This window comes from Dendrobates tinctorius, unplaced genomic scaffold (assembly GCF_039654945.1).
Source record: "Dendrobates tinctorius isolate UK_male_01 unplaced genomic scaffold, ASM3965494v1 ptg000157l, whole genome shotgun sequence".
Lineage (NCBI taxonomy): Eukaryota > Metazoa > Chordata > Amphibia > Anura > Dendrobatidae > Dendrobates > Dendrobates tinctorius.
Genome location: NW_027361824.1, coordinates 11,131,180 through 11,150,483, shown reverse-complemented (window position 1 = coordinate 11,150,483; position 19,304 = coordinate 11,131,180). Strand labels below are relative to the sequence as shown.

Sequence of the window (19,304 nt, the reverse complement as noted above, 5' to 3'; positions counted from 1 at the left end):
AATCAAAAACCGCAGTGCAGACGGTGCGGAATTTTCCGCGCGGATTATCTGCGGTTTTCAATCCGCAGAAAGAATTGACATGTCAATTCTTTCTGCGGATTCTCCTGCAGTTTGCCATCTCCTCCATTTGAGGAGATGAAAAACCGCAGGGCAAAACCGCAGAGCAATCCGCAGGTAAAACCGCAGGTCTTTTGACCTGTGGTTTCACCTGCGGATTTTACAAAATCCGCGCGGATGAATCCGCACCTAATCCGCAGCGTGTGCACACAGCCTGAGGGCGCAGTTGTTGAGGATAAATGAAGGGTGCTGGTCTGATTTTCTCTTTCTCTTCTGGAACACCATGATGTTGGTTTTCTTTAGGTTGACCGGTAGTGCCCAGGTGGAGCTGAATTTCTCTAAGATTTTCAGGTTGTCTTGGAGGCCTTTCTCGGTTGGTGACAGAAGCAGCAAGTCATCTGCATACAGCAGGAATTTCACCTGGGCGTCGTGGAGGGTGAGACCTGGTGCTGTGGAGATTCCAGAGCGGTAGCCAGCTCATTGATGTAAATGTTGAAGAGCGTTGGGCTTAGGCTGCAGCCTTGTCTGACTCCCCGGCTCTGCTGGAAATAAGCCGTTCTTCTGCCGTTCACACTCACACTGCAGAGGTTCTCGGTGTAGGAGCTTTTGATAACATCATAGGTCTTTCCTCCTTTTCCACTCTCCAGCAGTTTCAGGAATAAGCCTGGGTGCCACACCGAATCAAAGGCCTTTTTAAAGTCCACGAAACAGGATATATATACCAGGATGGGGGGACATATATACCAGGATGGGGGGACATATATACCAGGATGGGGGGACATATATACCAGGATGGGGGGACATATATACCAGGATGGGGGGACATATATACCAGGATGGGGGATATATATACCAGGATGGGGGACATATATACCAGGATGAGGGACATATATACCAGGATGGGGGGACATATATACCAGGATGGGGGGACATATATACCAGGATGGGGGGACATATATACCAGGATGGGGGGACATATATACCAGGATGGGGGGACATATATACCAGGATGGGGGATATATATACCAGGATGGAGGACATATATACCAGGATGGGGGACGTATATACCAGGATGGGGGATGTATATACCAGGATGGAGGACATATATACCAGGATGGGGGGACATATATACCAGGATGGGGGCTATATATACCAGGATGGGGGCTATATATACCAGGATGGGGGATATATATACCAGGATGGGGGATATATATACCAGGATGGGGGATATATATACCAGGATGGGGGATATATATACCAGGATGGGGGGATATATATACCAGGATGGGGGACATATATACCAGGATGGGGGATATATATACCAGGATGGGGGACATATATATACCAGGATGGGGGACATATATACCAGGATGGGGGGACATATATACCAGGATTGGGGATATATATACCAGGATTGGGGGATATATATACCAGGATGGGGGATATATATACCAGGATGGGGGACATATATACCAGGATGGGGGATATATATACCAGGATGGGGGACATATATATACCAGGATGGGGGACATATATACCAGGATGGGGGGACATATATACCAGGATTGGGGGATATATATACCAGGATTGGGGGATATATATACCAGGATGGGGGATATATATACCAGGATGGGGACATATATACCAGGATTGGGGGATATATATACCAGGATGGGGGACATATATACCAGGATGGGGGACATATATATACCAGGATGGGGGACATATATACCAGGATGGGGGGACATATATACCAGGATTGGGGGATATATATACCAGGATTGGGGGATATATATACCAGGATGGGGGATATATATACCAGGATGGGGACATATATACCAGGATGGGGGATATATATACCAGGATGGGGGACATATATACCAGGATGGGGGACATATATACCAGGATGGGGGATATATATACCAGGATGGGGGATATATACCAGGATGGGGACATATATACCAGGATGGGGATATATATACCAGGATTGGGGGATATATATACCAGGATGGGGGATATATATACCAGGATGGGGGATGTATATACCAGGATGGGGGATAGATTCAAAGATTCAAAGATTCAAAGAAGTTTTATTGGCAGGACTAAATACACATTAGTTTTGCCAAAGCAAGTGTACAGAAGGGAATGGGGATAGGGACTGTAGGGATGTTGGGAAGGGGCTGTAGGAAAGGTGGATGGGGCAGATCCAGGTTGGGGCTATAGAAGTCCATGGCATATCAGAGTTCTCTTTCTCGCAGTCTATGGCATTCGTTCACATATTGCGCTGCTATCTCCACTGCTCTCTCTTCTTCCCCCAGCAGGATGTATGTTTTCTCTTCCTCCTTCATGGTGGTGAAATCCGGGAAGAGATGTGAGAGTCTCCTGAAGTGAGTGTCCCTCACTGCTGAGTACTTGGAGCAGTGTAGCAGGAAGTGGGTCTCATCCTCCAGGGCCTCCTGGTCACAGTGTTGGCACAGTCTTTCCTCCCTGGGCTTGTAGCTCTGCCTGTGTCGGCCGGATTCGATGGCCAGACTGTGGGCACTGAGTCTATACCGGCTCAGGATCTTGCGGTCTTTGGGGTCCTGGAGTTTCTCCAGGTATGGAGCCAGTCTGTAGTCTCTCTGTAGACTCTGGTACATGGTCAGTTTCTGTGAGCTGATGATGTCGTTCTTCCAGTCACTTACGTACCTCTCCTGGCCTTCGTCTACCATCTTCCTGATTCCGGCTTTTGTCAGGTTGTTGTGATTGGTTTTCTGGTCAGGTTGGGTTTGGGTGAGCTGTTCCGAGGGTCCTGGTTTTTCTGTTTCCCCTACATGTGTCAGGGCTTTATGGTGATGGGAGCTTGGATTGCTCCTACGTAGGTGAGCCCGGAATGACAGTGCCCTCTTTAGAACCGTTAGGTGTAGAGGGAATCTGCCCAGCTCGGCCCGGCAAGCACTGTTGGAGGTGCTCCGATGGACTTGGAGAAGGTGCTTGCAGAATTCCAGGTGGAATATTTCTGTTGGGCTTGAATCCCACCTTGACCAGTCTGGGTAGGTGTGAGGGCCCCAGACTTCGCTGCCATACAGGAGGATTGGGGCGATGATAGAATCGAAGATTTTTAACCAGACCCTCACTGGTGGCTTTAGATGGTGGAGTTTCCTTCGGATGGCATAGAAGGTTTTGCAGGCCTTGTCTTTCAGGGTCTCTATGGCTTGTTTGAAGCTCCCTGATCGGTGAATCTCTAGGCCCAGATAGGTATATTTGTCCATTCCTGTAAGGGCGCAGTTGTTGAGGATAAATGAAGGGTGCTGGTCTGATTTTCTCTTTCTCTTCTGGAACACCATGATGTTGGTTTTCTTTAGGTTGACCGGTAGTGCCCAGGTGGAGCTGAATTTCTCTAAGATTTTCAGGTTGTCTTGGAGGCCTTTCTCGGTTGGTGACAGAAGCAGCAAGTCATCTGCATACAGCAGGAATTTCACCTGCGCGTCGTGGACGGTGAGACCTGGTGCTGTGGAAGATTCCAGAGCGGTAGCCGGCTCATTGATGTAAATGTTGAAGAGCGTTGGGCTTAGGCTGCAGCCTTGTCTGACTCCCCGGCTCTGCTGGAAATAAGCCGTTCTTCTGCCGTTCACACTCACACTGCAGAGGTTCTCGGTGTAGGAGCTTTTGATAACATCATAGGGGATATATATACCAGGATGGGGGATATATATACCAGGATGGAGGATATATATACCAGGATGGGGGACATATATACCAGGATTGGGGGATATATATACCAGGATTGGGGGATATATATACCAGGATGGGGGATATATATACCAGGATGGGGGATATATATACCAGGATGGGGGACATATATACCAGGATGGGGGACATATATACCAGGATGGGGGACATATATATATCAGGATGAGGGATATATATACCAGGATGAGGGACATATATACCAGGATGGGGGATATATATACCAGGATGGAGGATATATATACCAGGATGGGGGACATATATACCAGGATGAGGGATATATATACCAGGATGGAGGATATATATACCAGGATGGGGGATATATATACCAGGATTGGGGGATATATACCAGGATGGGGGACATATATACCAGGATGGGGGATATATATACCAGGATTGGGGGATATATATACCAGGATGGGGGATATATATACCAGGATGGGGGACATATATACCAGGATGGGGGATATATATACCAGGATGGAGGATATATATACCAGGATGGGGGACATATATACCAGGATGGGGGATATATACCAGGATGGAGGATATATATACCAGGATGGGGGATATATATACCAGTATGGGGGACATATATACCAGGATGGGGGACATATATACCAGGATGGGGGACATATATACCAGGATGGGGGACATATATACCAGGATGGGGGACATATATATATCAGGATGAGGGATATATATACCAGGATGAGGGACATATATACCAGGATGGGGGATATATATACCAGGATGGAGGATATATATACCAGGATGAGGGACATATATACCAGGATGGGGGATATATATACCAGGATGGAGGATATATATACCAGGATGGGGGACATATATACCAGGATGGGGGACATATATACCAGGATGGGGGACATATATATATCAGGATGAGGGATATATATATATCAGGATGAGGGATATATATACCAGGATGAGGGACATATATACCAGGATGGGGGATATATATACCAGGATGGGGGATATATATACCAGGATGGAGGATATATATACCAGGATGGGGGACATATATATATCAGGATGAGGGATATATATATATCAGGATGGGGGACATATATACCAGGATGGGGGATATATATACCAGGATGGAGGATATATATACCAGGATGGGGGACATATATACTAGGATGGGGGACATATATATATCAGGATGAGGGATATATATACCAGGATGAGGGACATATATACCAGGATGGGGGATATATATACCAGGATGGAGGATATATATACCAGGATGGGGGACATATATACTAGGATGGGGGACATATATATATCAGGATGAGGGATATATATACCAGGATGGGGGACATATATACCAGGATGGGGGAGCATATATATACCAGGATGGGGGATATATATACCAGGATGGGGGACATATATACTAGGATGGGGGACATATATATATCAGGATGAGGGATATATATACCAGGATGGGGGACATATATATCAGGATGAAGGACATATATACCAGGATGGGGGACATATATACCAGGATGGGGGGAGCATATGCCAGGATATATATTATGTATAGTATATAATGTATATCAGGGGGGGCCTGGTCAAAATCTTGCACCGGGTCCCATCAAACTGTAGTTACGACGTCGCTAGCTTAGACCCCCATCCAGAAGCTGAAATCCTGTACAGAACGCTGGTCACTGCTGAGGGTCCGCCACAGTTGTACCCAGACAGACAATCCTCTGTGGGCTCCGGGCTGATATATTTTGCCTGCACTGATACATTGTAACAAACCATTAGGGCAGATTGTGATGGCTCTTTGGTCACGTGTTGTTTTCGGCTGTCACACGTTATTCTTTGTGTTCTGCTTCATGTGAGAGAGAAGCAAATAAAACTGTAAACAGAGGATTCAGGCTTTCCCGGGTTCAGTCTTTGACTTTTTTTTCCGGTCCAATCTTTTTTCTTTTAAGTAAAGATCAGTAATGACCGGCTGGGTAAGCGACGATAAAACAACATTATTTTTTTTTATTAATTAATGTGATTTTTTTTTAAGGATTTTGCACCAGTTGTCTTTTATATACTCTTTTCCTGCACATTGCTGGCTGCAGAAAGAGTACACCCTATCACTGCCAATTATCTCCCAAAGTAAGGTCACAATTCACAAACATGTATCCACCTAATGGTCACTGCATTTACAGCTCCCAACACACACGAGCATGAAACCAAAAGATAAAGATTATCAAATTTTATTAGTTAACATTTAAAACATTTACATGATTATATGAAACAAGTGCAGAAACAACAAGATGACAGATCGACTCCATGAGAACTCAATCCTGCTGCATGGCGTGTGACCTGATGTACATCTAACATCACAAAAATCACGCCCCTATATATAAAGCAGACAACCGGTGTGCATTGCTGTGTGAACTTGCTAACCCAATGCTACCACCTGGGAATTGCCCAACAAGAAAGCACCAATGTTCTAAACCCTCCATAAACACTCCTACTATCACAACCGGGTTACCAACCCTGATTATACCGTGCGGGGTTAAAATAGAGGGAAGATGTACCAAACTAATGATTGTCACTCCTAGTGAGCCACCCTGGTCACATTACCTGGATCCTTGCAGTGTATAGAGACGAGCCCGGAGTCCTGTCACCCAGCCCCGAAGCGCACGTTTCGCCCTGCTTCCTCGGGGGGTGTGTCCAAATGGCGGGTGTGTGTCACTTAAATATGAGCCCCGGCCAATGTATGAATGCTAGTCATTAGTGATTGCTGTGTGGGTTAATGGCGCATGCGCCGATGGAGCCCTGCTCCCATCAACTAGAGGAATCACAGGCGCGGCCACGCTGGCTAACCCCCCCCCCCCCGCGAATGATGCGGTGAAGGGATGTGGAGCCAGTCATTTAGACCACCGTCTGCAAGCCTCGGGCACGCCCAAGTCCGCGCATGCGCACCGCCACACATGAAGCTGAACGGGGAAAGAGAAAAAAGGGAAGATCCCTGCTCTTAACTATCTCTCTGATTTGATCGCGCGTATAGCCGCGCATGCGTGTCAACATTCTGTCTATCAAATCAGAGAGTTAGTTAAGAGCAGGGATCTTCCCTTTTTCCCTTTCCCCGTTCAGCTTCATGTGTGGTGGTGCGCATGCGCGGACTTGGGCGTGCCCGAGGCTTGCAGACGGTGGTCTAAATGACTGGCTCCACATCCCTTCACCGCATCATTCGCGGGGGGGGGGGATTAGCCAGCGTGGCCGCGCCTGTGATTCCTCTAGTTGATTGGAGCAGGGCTCAATCGGCGCATGCGCCATTAACCCACACAGCAATCACTAATGACTAGCATTCATACATTGGCCGGGGCTCATATTTAAGTGACACACACCCGCCATTTGGACACACCCCCCGAGGAAGCAGGGCGAAACGTGCGCGTCGGGGCTGGGTGACAGGACTCCGGGCTCGTCTCTATACACTGCAAGGATCCAGGTAATGTGACCAGGGTGGCTCACTAGGAGTGACAATCATTAGTTTGGTACATCTTCCCTCTATTTTAACCCCGCACGGTATAATCAGGGTTGGTAACCCGGTTGTGATAGTAGGAGTGTTTATGGAGGGTTTAGAACATTGGTGCTTTCTTGTTGGGCAATTCCCAGGTGGTAGCATTGGGTTAGCAAGTTCACACAGCAATGCACACCGGTTGTCTGCTTTATATATAGGGGCGTGATTTTTGTGATGTTAGATGTACATCAGGTCACACGCCATGCAGCAGGATTGAGTTCTCATGGAGTCGATCTGTCATCTTGTTGTTTCTGCACTTGTTTCATATAATCATGTAAATGTTTTAAATGTTAACTAATAAAATTTGATAATCTTTATCTTTTGGTTTCATGCTCGTGTGTGTTGGGAGCTGTAAATGCAGTGACCATTAGGTGGATACATGGCTGCAGAAAGAGTTAACTGAGGATCAGTCAGTGAATTCGTTCTGATGGAGAGTTTATATCTCTTATTATTCTTCTGGTCATTATAGAGAAGGAGGAGGAGGTGAGCTGTGACATCACCTATTGTGAATGGTGGATTCAGCATTATCTACTGTATATAGAGGTGTTATCACTCATTGTACAGGAGGAGGAGGTGAGCTGTGATATCACCTACTGTGAATGGTGGATTCTGTATTATCTGCTGTATATAGAGGTGTTAGCAGTCATTGTAGAGGAGGAGGAGGTAAGCTGTGACATCACCTATTGTGGATGGTGTTTCCTGTGTTATCTACTGTATATAGAGATGTTATCAATCATTGTACAGGAGGAGGAGGTGAACTGTGACATCACCTACTGTGAATGGTGGATCCTGTGTTATCTACTGTATATAGAGATGTTATCAATCATTGTACAGGAGGAGGAGGTGAGCTGTGACATCACCTACTGTGAATGGTGGATCCTGTGTTATCTACTGTATATAGAGGTGTTAGCAGTCATTGTACAGGAGGGGAAGGAGGTGAGCTGTGACATCACCTATTGTGAATGGTGAATCCTGTGTTATCTACTGTATATAGAGGGGTTATCAGTCATTGTACAAGAGGAGGTGAGCTGTGACATCACCTATTGTGAATGGTGGACCCTGTGTTATCTACTGTATATAGTGGTGTTATCAGTCATTATACAGGAGAAGGTGAGCTGTGACATCACCTATTGTGAATGGTGATATATACAGACCTGTGTATAAATTGTGATCCAAGAGAAAAATCCTAAATTTAGAACCTGGAAAAAAAATCCTGAAATTCGTATCTTGGACCCTAAATGTAAATGCTAAATACGAGACTAGTCCCCAAAATTTACACCTCCGAAAAGTGGTGCATGGAAGGTTTGGAGATTCAGGGATTGTTGATCTGGGTGTGGAAAAAAAAAAGCCAAGTGTCATTAATTGCAGTTTCTGCGGTAAAATCCCCTCACAAATTTTAGCCCAATTTTTGTGTTTTGGTCTCGTTGGCTGCCCCAGATCTCCAGGTGAGCAGCGCCCTCTCCCTGCGCCCGACCACTCTCTGCAGCCGGTGAAATACATCGGTGCATGAGTGCAGCAGAGAAGACTTCGTTACTCACATTGTGGCGAGTGGCACTAAGGGGGCGCTAATACTCTGTAAGGGGGTCTTAGTTGTCACCACGGAGGAATGATCATTGGCCGGGTGCCAGCGACGATCGCCAATCTGCCTTATGTAATAACGCGGCCTCGTTATCGCGGATAATACAATTACATTTCTCATTATAGATCCTCGCTTGGAGACACGGCTGAGCCGAGCCTGGCGCTGACCCCCGACCGGCCGGCCCGCTGTGTAAGTGAATTAACCCCCTGCAGAGTCAGTATCAGACACATCATTTTCTGCAGGTGACAATTAGCGGCGGCTGAACGACCTGATACAATCGTCTTATTTTCTACCGCAGCAATGGATGAGATCCTTGCCGGCGACATTCCGCTATATACCATCCCCATCACAAGAGCCATATTAACACTTAATCATTTGTCACAGCCTCACTGACTACCGCTGACGTCAGTGAGGCTGCGCGGAGTCCCCTGGCTTGACCGGAGGTGAACTGATGAGCGTGGGAAAAAGTTCAGAAACTTTCCCACGCTTATTAGCTCATCTCCGGTCAGCCGGGGAGGCTGCGCAGAGATGAACTAATTAATTTGGCAGTGGTTTACAGTGGGGCCAGTCGCATTAGCACCGGTTCCCGTTGTAAACTAGTTCACCCCTTCTGATGGATTGCAGCGGGGGACCTGACTGAACAGCGGAGCGGTATGTATATTGTTGCTTTTTTATTTTATTTTTTTTTACAGATCCATGGCTTTTTTTCTGGATTAACAGATGAATAAATCTGGTCACAAACTTGGTGTGTTTATTTCATTAGAAGAAATTTTAATTAATGTATGTGTGCTTTTTAACCCTTTTCGATTCTAGGGTTAATAATGGAGAGGTGTCTTATTGACACCTCTCCATTAATAATCTGGCTTAATGTCACCATTCAATAGCAAGGTGACATTAACCCATGTCGGGTTTTGTATTGATTTTACAGAAGTCGGCGATTGATTTAGCGGCTATTCTGCTATGTAGAACTCTATTATATATATATATATATATATACATATGTGTGTGTCTCAATGACATGTGTGTGTGTATATATATATATATATATATATATATGTATTCTATGTGCACAGCACTGTATCTATTCTTTCGTTTGTGTTTTAACCTGTCATTGGGCTCCATTATATGTCCATTTTGCAAGCTGGCGAGAAAATCTCCCTTATTTGTATTATATTCTGCAATACCAAATTATCAAATTGCCACAGATTTAATGAAAAAAAAAATAAAATAAAATAATAAGTAAAATAATATAAATAAATATATACCGCAAATCTATTAAAAAATATAAATACAATAATTTAAATTATATATATATATATATATATATACAGTGTGTATATATATATATATATATATATATATTATAATAAATTAAACATATATATATAAATCTACAAAAATACATCAATAAAATAATTTCAATATATATATGTTAATCTATAAGAGTAAATAAATATAAATAAATTAACCCCCTTAAAAAAAAACACATTTGGCCATAAAAGCTCTAATGTATGCTATTTTTAATCCATAAAGCAAATGCTGTAAAAAATAAACAAACACCAAAATTGACTTTTTTTGATTGTCCCAACTCACCCCCAAAATATGTAATAAAAGTATACAAAACTACATATTTACCCCAAATTGTAACAGTAAAAAAATAAAAATTAAAACAAGCAACCATACAGAATCTTGGATGAAAAAGTAAAAAAAAAAAAAAAAAAGTTACGGGTCTTAGAAAACAGCAACACAAACTTTTTTTTTTTTTTTGCAAAGTTGAAAATATTTTAAGCCATTAAAAAATAAAAATAAATTGTAAAGGTTCGGTCTCTCTGTAATCGCTCTGACCTGGAGAATCATTATTACCGTACAATGAACGCCATAACAATTGCAGGTTTAACGTTTCATAAACAAAGCAGTTTTCTTAATAAAGCTCAGTCTCATTCACTTCTATGGGATGAAGTTGTTGTGAGTTGTAATACCAGGCATGGCCACTACTATAAGTGTGGCGCTGTTGATAGTAAAAAATAAAAATGAAGTGGATATCTTCTGCCTCTTTAAACCTCTGATCAGTTGTTTTGGTGTCTGCTTCAGGGTGGACCGCAGATGGAGATGGCTCTGGTGAAGAGCGGGTGGCTCTGGAGGCAAAGTAAGTGCAGGCTCTTAGTGCACAATAATTTCCCTTGTGCTCTGAGGCCGAGCGTCAATAGTCTGATCTAAAATCTGAATTTACCACATTTGTCTCCAGGTTCGGTTTTGCGCCGATGGAAGAAGCACTGGTTTGACCTCTGGATGGACGGCGCACTCATCTATTACTCTGATCAAAGTCGCCAGAGCATGGAGGAGCGCATCCTACTGAAAAGCAACTGTGTGACTGTCCGGTCCGGGCAAGAGTGCGGAGGTGAGCCCAGGTTATACCAGCGTGGACCATATAATTATACACAGGAGATGCCCAGGTTATACCAGCTGTACATATATAATTATATACAGGAGATGCCCAGGTTATACCGGCTGTACATATATAATTATATACAGGAGATGCCCAGGTTATACCGGCTGTACATATATAATTATATACAGGAGATGCCCAGGTTATACCGGCTGTACATATATAATTATATACAGGAGATGCCCAGGTTATACCGGCTGTACATATATAATTATATACAGGAGATGCCCAGGTTATACCGGCTGTACATATATAATTATATACAGGAGATGCCCAGGTTATACCGGCTGTACATATATAATTATATACAGGAGATGCCCAGGTTATACCGGCTGTACATATATAATTATATACAGGAGATGGCCAGGTTATACCAGCTGTACATATATAATTATATACAGGAGATGCCCAGGTTATACCAGCTGTACATATATAATTATATACAGGAGATGCCCAGGTTATACCAGCTGTACATATATAATTATATACAGGAGATGCCCAGGTTATACCGGCTGTACATATATAATTATATACAGGAGATGCCCAGGTTATACCGGCTGTACATATATAATTATATACAGGAGATGGCCAGGTTATACCAGCTGTACATATATAATTATATACAGGAGATGGCCAGGTTATACCAGCTGTACATATATAATTATATACAGGAGATGCCCAGGTTATACCAGCTGTACATATATAATTATATACAGGAGATGCCCAGGTTATACCGGCTGTACATATATAATTATGTACAGCCGGTATTACAAGGAAAGACTAGAAGCAATGGGATGAAACTGAATGGGAGGAGACACAGATTAGATATTAGAAAAAACTTTTTGACAGTTAGTTGTGATCAATGAGTGGAACAGGCTGCCACGAGAAGTGGTGAGTTCTCCTTCAATGGAAGTCTTCAAACAGAGGCTGGACAGACATCTGACTGGGATGATTTAGCGAATCCTGCTTTGAGCAGGGGGTTGGACCAGATGGCCCAGGAGGTCCCTTCCAACTCTACGATTCTATGATTCTATGATTCTATGATAATTATATACAGGAGATGCCCAGGTTATACCAGCTGTACATATATAATTATATACAGGAGATGCCCAGGTTATACCAGCTGTACATATATAATTATATACAGGAGATGCCCAGGTTATACCGGCTGTACATATATAATTATATACAGGAGATGCCCAGGTTATACCAGCTGTACATATATAATTATATACAGGAGATGCCCAGGTTATACCAGCTGTACATATATATTATATACAGGAGATGCCCAGGTTATACCGGCTGTACATATATAATTATATACAGGAGATGCCCAGGTTACACCGACTGTACATATATAATTATATACAGGAGATGCCCAGGTTATACCAGCTGTACATATATAATTATATACAGGAGATGCCCAGGTTATACTGGCTGTACATATATAATTATATACAGGAGATGCCCAGGTTATACCGGCTGTACATATATAATTATATACAGGAGATGCCCAGGTTATACCGGCTGTACATATATAATTATATACAGGTGATGCCCAGGTTATACCGGCTGTACATATATAATTATATACAGGAGATGCCCAGGTTATACCGGCTGTACATATATAATTATATACAGGAGATACCCAGGTTATACCGGCTGTACATATATAATTATACACAGGAGATGCCCAGGTTATACCAGCTGTACATATATAATTATATACAGGAGATGCCCAGGTTATACCGGCTGTACATATATAATTATATACAGGAGATACCCAGGTTATACCGGCTGTACATATATAATTATATACAGGGGATGCCCAGGTTATACCGGCTGTACATATATAATTTTATACAGGAGATGCCCAGGTTATACCAGCTGTACATATATAATTATATACAGGAGATGCCCAGGTTATACCAACTGTACATATATCATTATATACAGGAGATGCCCGGGTTATACCGGCTGTACATATATAATTATATACAGGAGATACCCAGGTTATACCAGCTGTACATATATAATTATATACAGGAGATGCCCAGGTTATGCCAGCTGTACATATATAATTATATACAGGAGATGCCCAGGTTATACCGGATGTACATATATAATTATATACAGGAGATGCCCAGGTTATACCGGCTGTACATATATAATTATATACAGGAGATGACCAGGTTATACCAGCTGTACATATATAATTATGTACAGGACATGTCCAGGTTATACCAGCTGTACATATATAATTATGTACAGGAGACGCCCGGGTTATACCAGCATGGTCCATATAATTATATACAGGAGATGCCCAGGTTATACCAGCTGTACATATATAGTTATATACAGGAGATGCCCAGGTTATACCAGCTGTACATATATAATTATATACAGGAGATGCCCAGGTTATACCAGCTGTACATATATAATTATATACAGGAGATGCCCAGGTTATACCAGCTGTACATATATAATTATATACAGGAGATGCCCAGGTTATACCGGCTGTACATATATAATTATAGACAGGAGATACCCAGGTTATACCATCTATACACATATAATTTTATATAGGAGATGTCCAGGTTATACCAGCTGTACATATATAATTATATACAGGAGATGCCCAGGTTATACCGGCTGTACATATATAATTATATACAGGAGATGCCCAGGTTATACCGGCTGTACATATATAATTATATACAGGAGATGCCCAGGTTATACCGGCTGTACATATATAATTATATACAGGAGATGCCCAGGTTATACCGGCTGTACATATATAATTATATACAGGAGATGCCCAGGTTATACCAGCTGTACATATATAATTATATACAGGAGATGCCCAGGTTATACCGGCTGTACATATATAATTATATACAGGAGATGCCCAGGTTATACCAGCTGTACATATATAATTATATACAGGAGATGGCCTGGTTATACCAGCTGTACATATATAATTATATACAGGAGATGCCCAGGTTATACCAGCTGTACATAATTATATACAGGAGATGCCCAGGTTATACCAGCTGTACATATATAATTATATACAGGAGATGCCCAGGTTATACCGGTTGTACATATATAATTATGTACAGCCGGTATTACAAGGAAAGACTAGAAGCAATGGGATGAAACTGAATGGGAGGAGACACAGATTAGATATTAGAAAAAACTTTTTGACAGTTAGTTGTGATCAATGAGTGGAACAGGCTGCCACGAGAAGTGGTGAGTTCTCCTTCAATGGAAGTCTTCAAACAGAGGCTGGACAGACATCTGACTGGGATGATTTAGCGAATCCTGCTTTGAGCAGGGGGTTGGACCAGATGGCCCAGGAGGTCCCTTCCAACTCTACGATTCTATGATTCTATGATTCTATGATAATTATATACAGGAGATGCCCAGGTTATACCAGCTGTACATATATAATTATATACAGGAGATGCCCAGGTTATACCAGCTGTACATATATAATTATATACATGAGATGCCCAGGTTATACCGGCTGTACATATATAATTATATACAGGAGATGCCCAGGTTATACCAGCTGTACATATATAATTATATACAGGAGATGTCCAGGTTATACCAGCTGTACATATATATTATATACAGGAGATGCCCAGGTTATACCGGCTGTACATATATAATTATATACAGGAGATGCCCAGGTTACACCGACTGTACATATATAATTATATACAGGAGATGCCCAGGTTATACCAGCTGTACATATATAATTATATACAGGAGATGCCCAGGTTATACCGGCTGTACATATATAATTATATACAGGAGATGCCCAAGTTATACCGGCTGTACATATATAATTATATACAGGAGATGCCCAGGTTATACCGGCTGTACATATATAATTATATACAGGAGATGCCCAGGTTATACCGGCTGTACATATATAATTATATACAGGAGATACCCAGGTTATACCGGCTGTACATATATAATTATACACAGGAGATGCCCAGGTTATACCAGCTGTACATATATAATTATATACAGGAGATGCCCAGGTTATACCGGCTGTACATATATAATTATATGCAGGAGATACCCAGGTTATACCGGCTGTACATATATAATTATATACAGGAGATACCCAGGTTATACCGGCTGTACATATATAATTATATACAGGGGATGCCCAGGTTATACCGGCTGTACATATATAATTTTATACAGGAGATGCCCAGGTTATACCAGCTGTACATATATAATTATATACAGGAGATGCCCAGGTTATACCAACTGTACATATATCATTATATACAGGAGATGCCCGGGTTATACCGGCTGTACATATATAATTATATACAGGAGATACCCAGGTTATACCAGCTGTACATATATAATTATATACAGGAGATGCCCAGGTTATGCCAGCTGTACATATATAATTATATACAGGAGATGCCCAGGTTATACCGGATGTACATATATAATTATATACAGGAGATGCCCAGGTTATACCGGCTGTACATATATAATTATATACAGGAGATGACCAGGTTATACCGGCTGTACATATATAATTATATACAGGAGATGACCAGGTTATACCAGCTGTACATATATAATTATGTACAGGACATGTCCAGGTTATACCAGCTGTACATATATAATTATGTACAGGAGACGCCCGGGTTATACCAGCATGGTCCATATAATTATATACAGGAGATGCCCAGGTTATACCAGCTGTACATATATAATTATATACAGGAGATGCCCAGGTTATACCAGCTGTACATATATAATTATATACAGGAGATGCCCAGGTTATACCAGCTGTACATATATAATTATATACAGGAGATGCCCAGGTTATACCGGCTGTACATATATAATTATAGACAGGAGATACCCAGGTTATACCATCTATACACATATAATTTTATATAGGAGATGTCCAGGTTATACCAGCTGTACATATATAATTATATACAGGAGATGCCCAGGTTATACCAGCTGTACATGTATAATTATATACAGGAGATACCCAGGTTATACCAGCTGTACGTATATAATTATATACAGGAGATGCCCAGGTTATACCGGCTGTACATATATAATTATAGACAGGAGATACCCAGGTTATACCATCTATACACATATAATTTTATATAGGAGATGTCCAGGTTATACCAGCTGTACATATATAATTATATACAGGAGATGCCCAGGTTATACCAGCTGTACATGTATAATTATATACAGGAGATACCCAGGTTATACCAGCTGTACGTATATAATTATATACAGGAGATGCCCAGGTTATACCGGCTGTACATATATAATTATAGACAGGAGATACCCAGGTTATACCATCTATACACATATAATTTTATATAGGAGATGTCCAGGTTATACCAGCTGTACATGTATAATTATATACAGGAGATGCCCAGGTTATACCAGCTGTACATGTATAATTATATACAGGAGATACCCAGGTTATACCAGCTGTACGTATATAATTATATACAGGAGATGCCCAGGTTATACCGGCTGTACATATATAATTATAGACAGGAGATACCCAGGTTATACCATCTGTACATATATAATTATAGACAGGAGATGCCCACGTTATACCAGCTGTACATATATAATTATATACAGGAGATACCCAGGTTATACCGGCTGTACATATATAGTTATATACAGGAGATGCCCAGGTTATACCAGCTGTAGATATATAATTATATACAGGAGATGCCCAGGTTATACCAGCTGTACATATATAATTATATACAGGAGATGCCCAGGTTATACCAGCTGTACATGTATAATTATATACAGGAGATGCCCAGGTTATACCAGCTGTAGATATATAATTATATACAGGGGATACCCAGGTTATACCGGCTGTACATATATAATTATATACAGGAGATGCCCAGGTTATACCAGCTGTTCATATATAATTATATACAGGAGATGCCCAGGTTATACCAGCTGTAGATATATAATTATATACAGGGGATACCCAGGTTATACCGGCTGTACATATATAATTATATACAAGTGATGCCCAGGTTATACCAGCTGTACATATATCATTATATACAGGAGACACCCAGGTTATACCAGCTGTACATATATAATTATATACAGGAGATACCCAGGTTATACCAGCTGTACATATATAATTATATACAGGAGATGCCCAGGTTATACCAGCTGTACATGTATAATTATATACAGGAGATGCCCAGGTTATACCAGCATAATATTCCATATAGTACTACATTCCTTATGTCGTGTAAGATTTCTCTTCCATCAGGGCTGTAATATATTAATGTCTTCCCTGCAGATATTCCGCCTCCAGAGGGAAGTAACCAGGAATCATTACTAACAATAGATATGAGAGATCACTGCCGGCTGTTGCTGTGCGCAGAGAGCGAGGACGACGCTGTGTGAGTATCTGAGGCAACATAGAGGCAACATCCTTGTAGTCAGATGACATGATTTGTTTTAATGTATTTTTCTTTGAAGCAGTTTCCTTACCAATCCTCATGTGATTCTTGTGGGATTTTTTTGTACTGATAAAGATAATAAAATGTTTTCATATTCTAAGTCACCTCCTGTATTATACCCCAGAGCTGCACTCACTATTCTGCTGGTGCAGTCACTGTATACATACATTACATTACTGATCCTGAGTTACATCCTGTATTATACCCCAGAGCTGCACTCACTATTCTGCTGGTGCAGTCACTGTATACATACATTACTGATCCTGAGTTACATCCTGTATTATACCCCAGAGCTGCACTCACTATTCTGCTGGTGCAGTCACTGTATACATACATTACTGATCCTGAGTTACATCCTGTATTATACCCCAGATCTGCACTCACTATTCTGCTGGTGCAGTCACTGTGTACATACATTACATTACTGATCCTGAGTTACATCCTGTATTATACCCAGAGGCGTATCTAGGCTTTCTGGCACCCGGGGCAAGAATTTGGTTCGGCTCCCCCCCCCCCCAAAAAAAAGTACATATGTGACTTGCACACTTAGCCATGTACCCACGAGCTGCTCTCCCTAATGCTCTCAATGTTCAGTAAAAAACTGAAAGCAGGAAGAGAAGCTCGTTGTCACAGGACCATAACTATGAAAATCGCATATGAGTGAAGTGTCCGTGTGATGACTACTGGAACCTGCAGAGCTGAATCCTGACATTGCAGCTTCTGAATTCTCACAACGAATGCACTGCACACTTTTTGGATCCTCCCTTGCCGATGTACAGTCATGTCAGCACAAGTATGTGATTTATATACTTCTGGCCACATTCCGACTAGACGTGCCCGGCCTCGCTCCGTTCATTTTCATTGAGTGAGGCCACACATGTCTAGTCAGCATGTGACCGCATGTATGTAAATTACCAGCACGAGAGAATCCTGACAGCGTTCAGTGAGCACTGTGAGAATTCAGAAGTCTGCAGTCACATAGAATGACTGCAGACTCAGCACAAACCTGGACAACCCCTTTAATGTTCCTAACAAATAAAAACATGAGAATTAGTCCGTATCACAAATAACATTTACATCCAGGTACCTTATAGATGACGTCGTCTCTGCAGTCAGTCTCCTTTTCTTCTAGACCCCATGATGAGTTTTCTCATCCACATCTCGTATCTGCAGACTTCCATCTTCTCCGGTCTTCTGCAGCAAATCCCCACACGATGCCCTTAAAGATAGAAATGTCATTATAATGCCCCTAAATAAAAATGTCTGCAATATACTGTCTCCTCACACTATTCCCCTCCCTCCTCATACTGTCTCCTCTATCATCCTCCTGTTCACCATACTGTCTCCTCATATATTTACCCCCTCACTCTCTGTACTGCCTGCTCACACATATCCCTGACTCCCCATACTGTGTCTGCACAC

The 19,304-nt window shown here is 42.0% G+C and overlaps 1 protein-coding gene across 4 annotated transcripts in view; it reads left to right on the top strand.

Moving 5' to 3' along the window:
* The window catches only part of PLEKHB1 (pleckstrin homology domain containing B1), a 43,055-nt gene that overhangs the window by 10,107 nt on the left and 13,644 nt on the right, over positions 1 to 19,304 (top strand). For 3 of the 4 annotated variants that reach the window (XM_073548562.1, XM_073548563.1, XM_073548565.1), the window contains exons 2-4: positions 11,004 to 11,058; positions 11,158 to 11,310; positions 17,720 to 17,822. In XM_073548562.1, coding sequence (XP_073404663.1) covers positions 11,016 to 11,058; positions 11,158 to 11,310; positions 17,720 to 17,822 — 299 coding nt within the window. In that variant the 5' untranslated portion in view covers positions 11,004 to 11,015. Of the gene's footprint in view, positions 1 to 9,037; positions 9,102 to 11,003; positions 11,059 to 11,157; positions 11,311 to 17,719; positions 17,823 to 19,304 lie in introns of all 4 variants that reach the window. The other variant, XM_073548564.1, reaches the window with a different exon arrangement.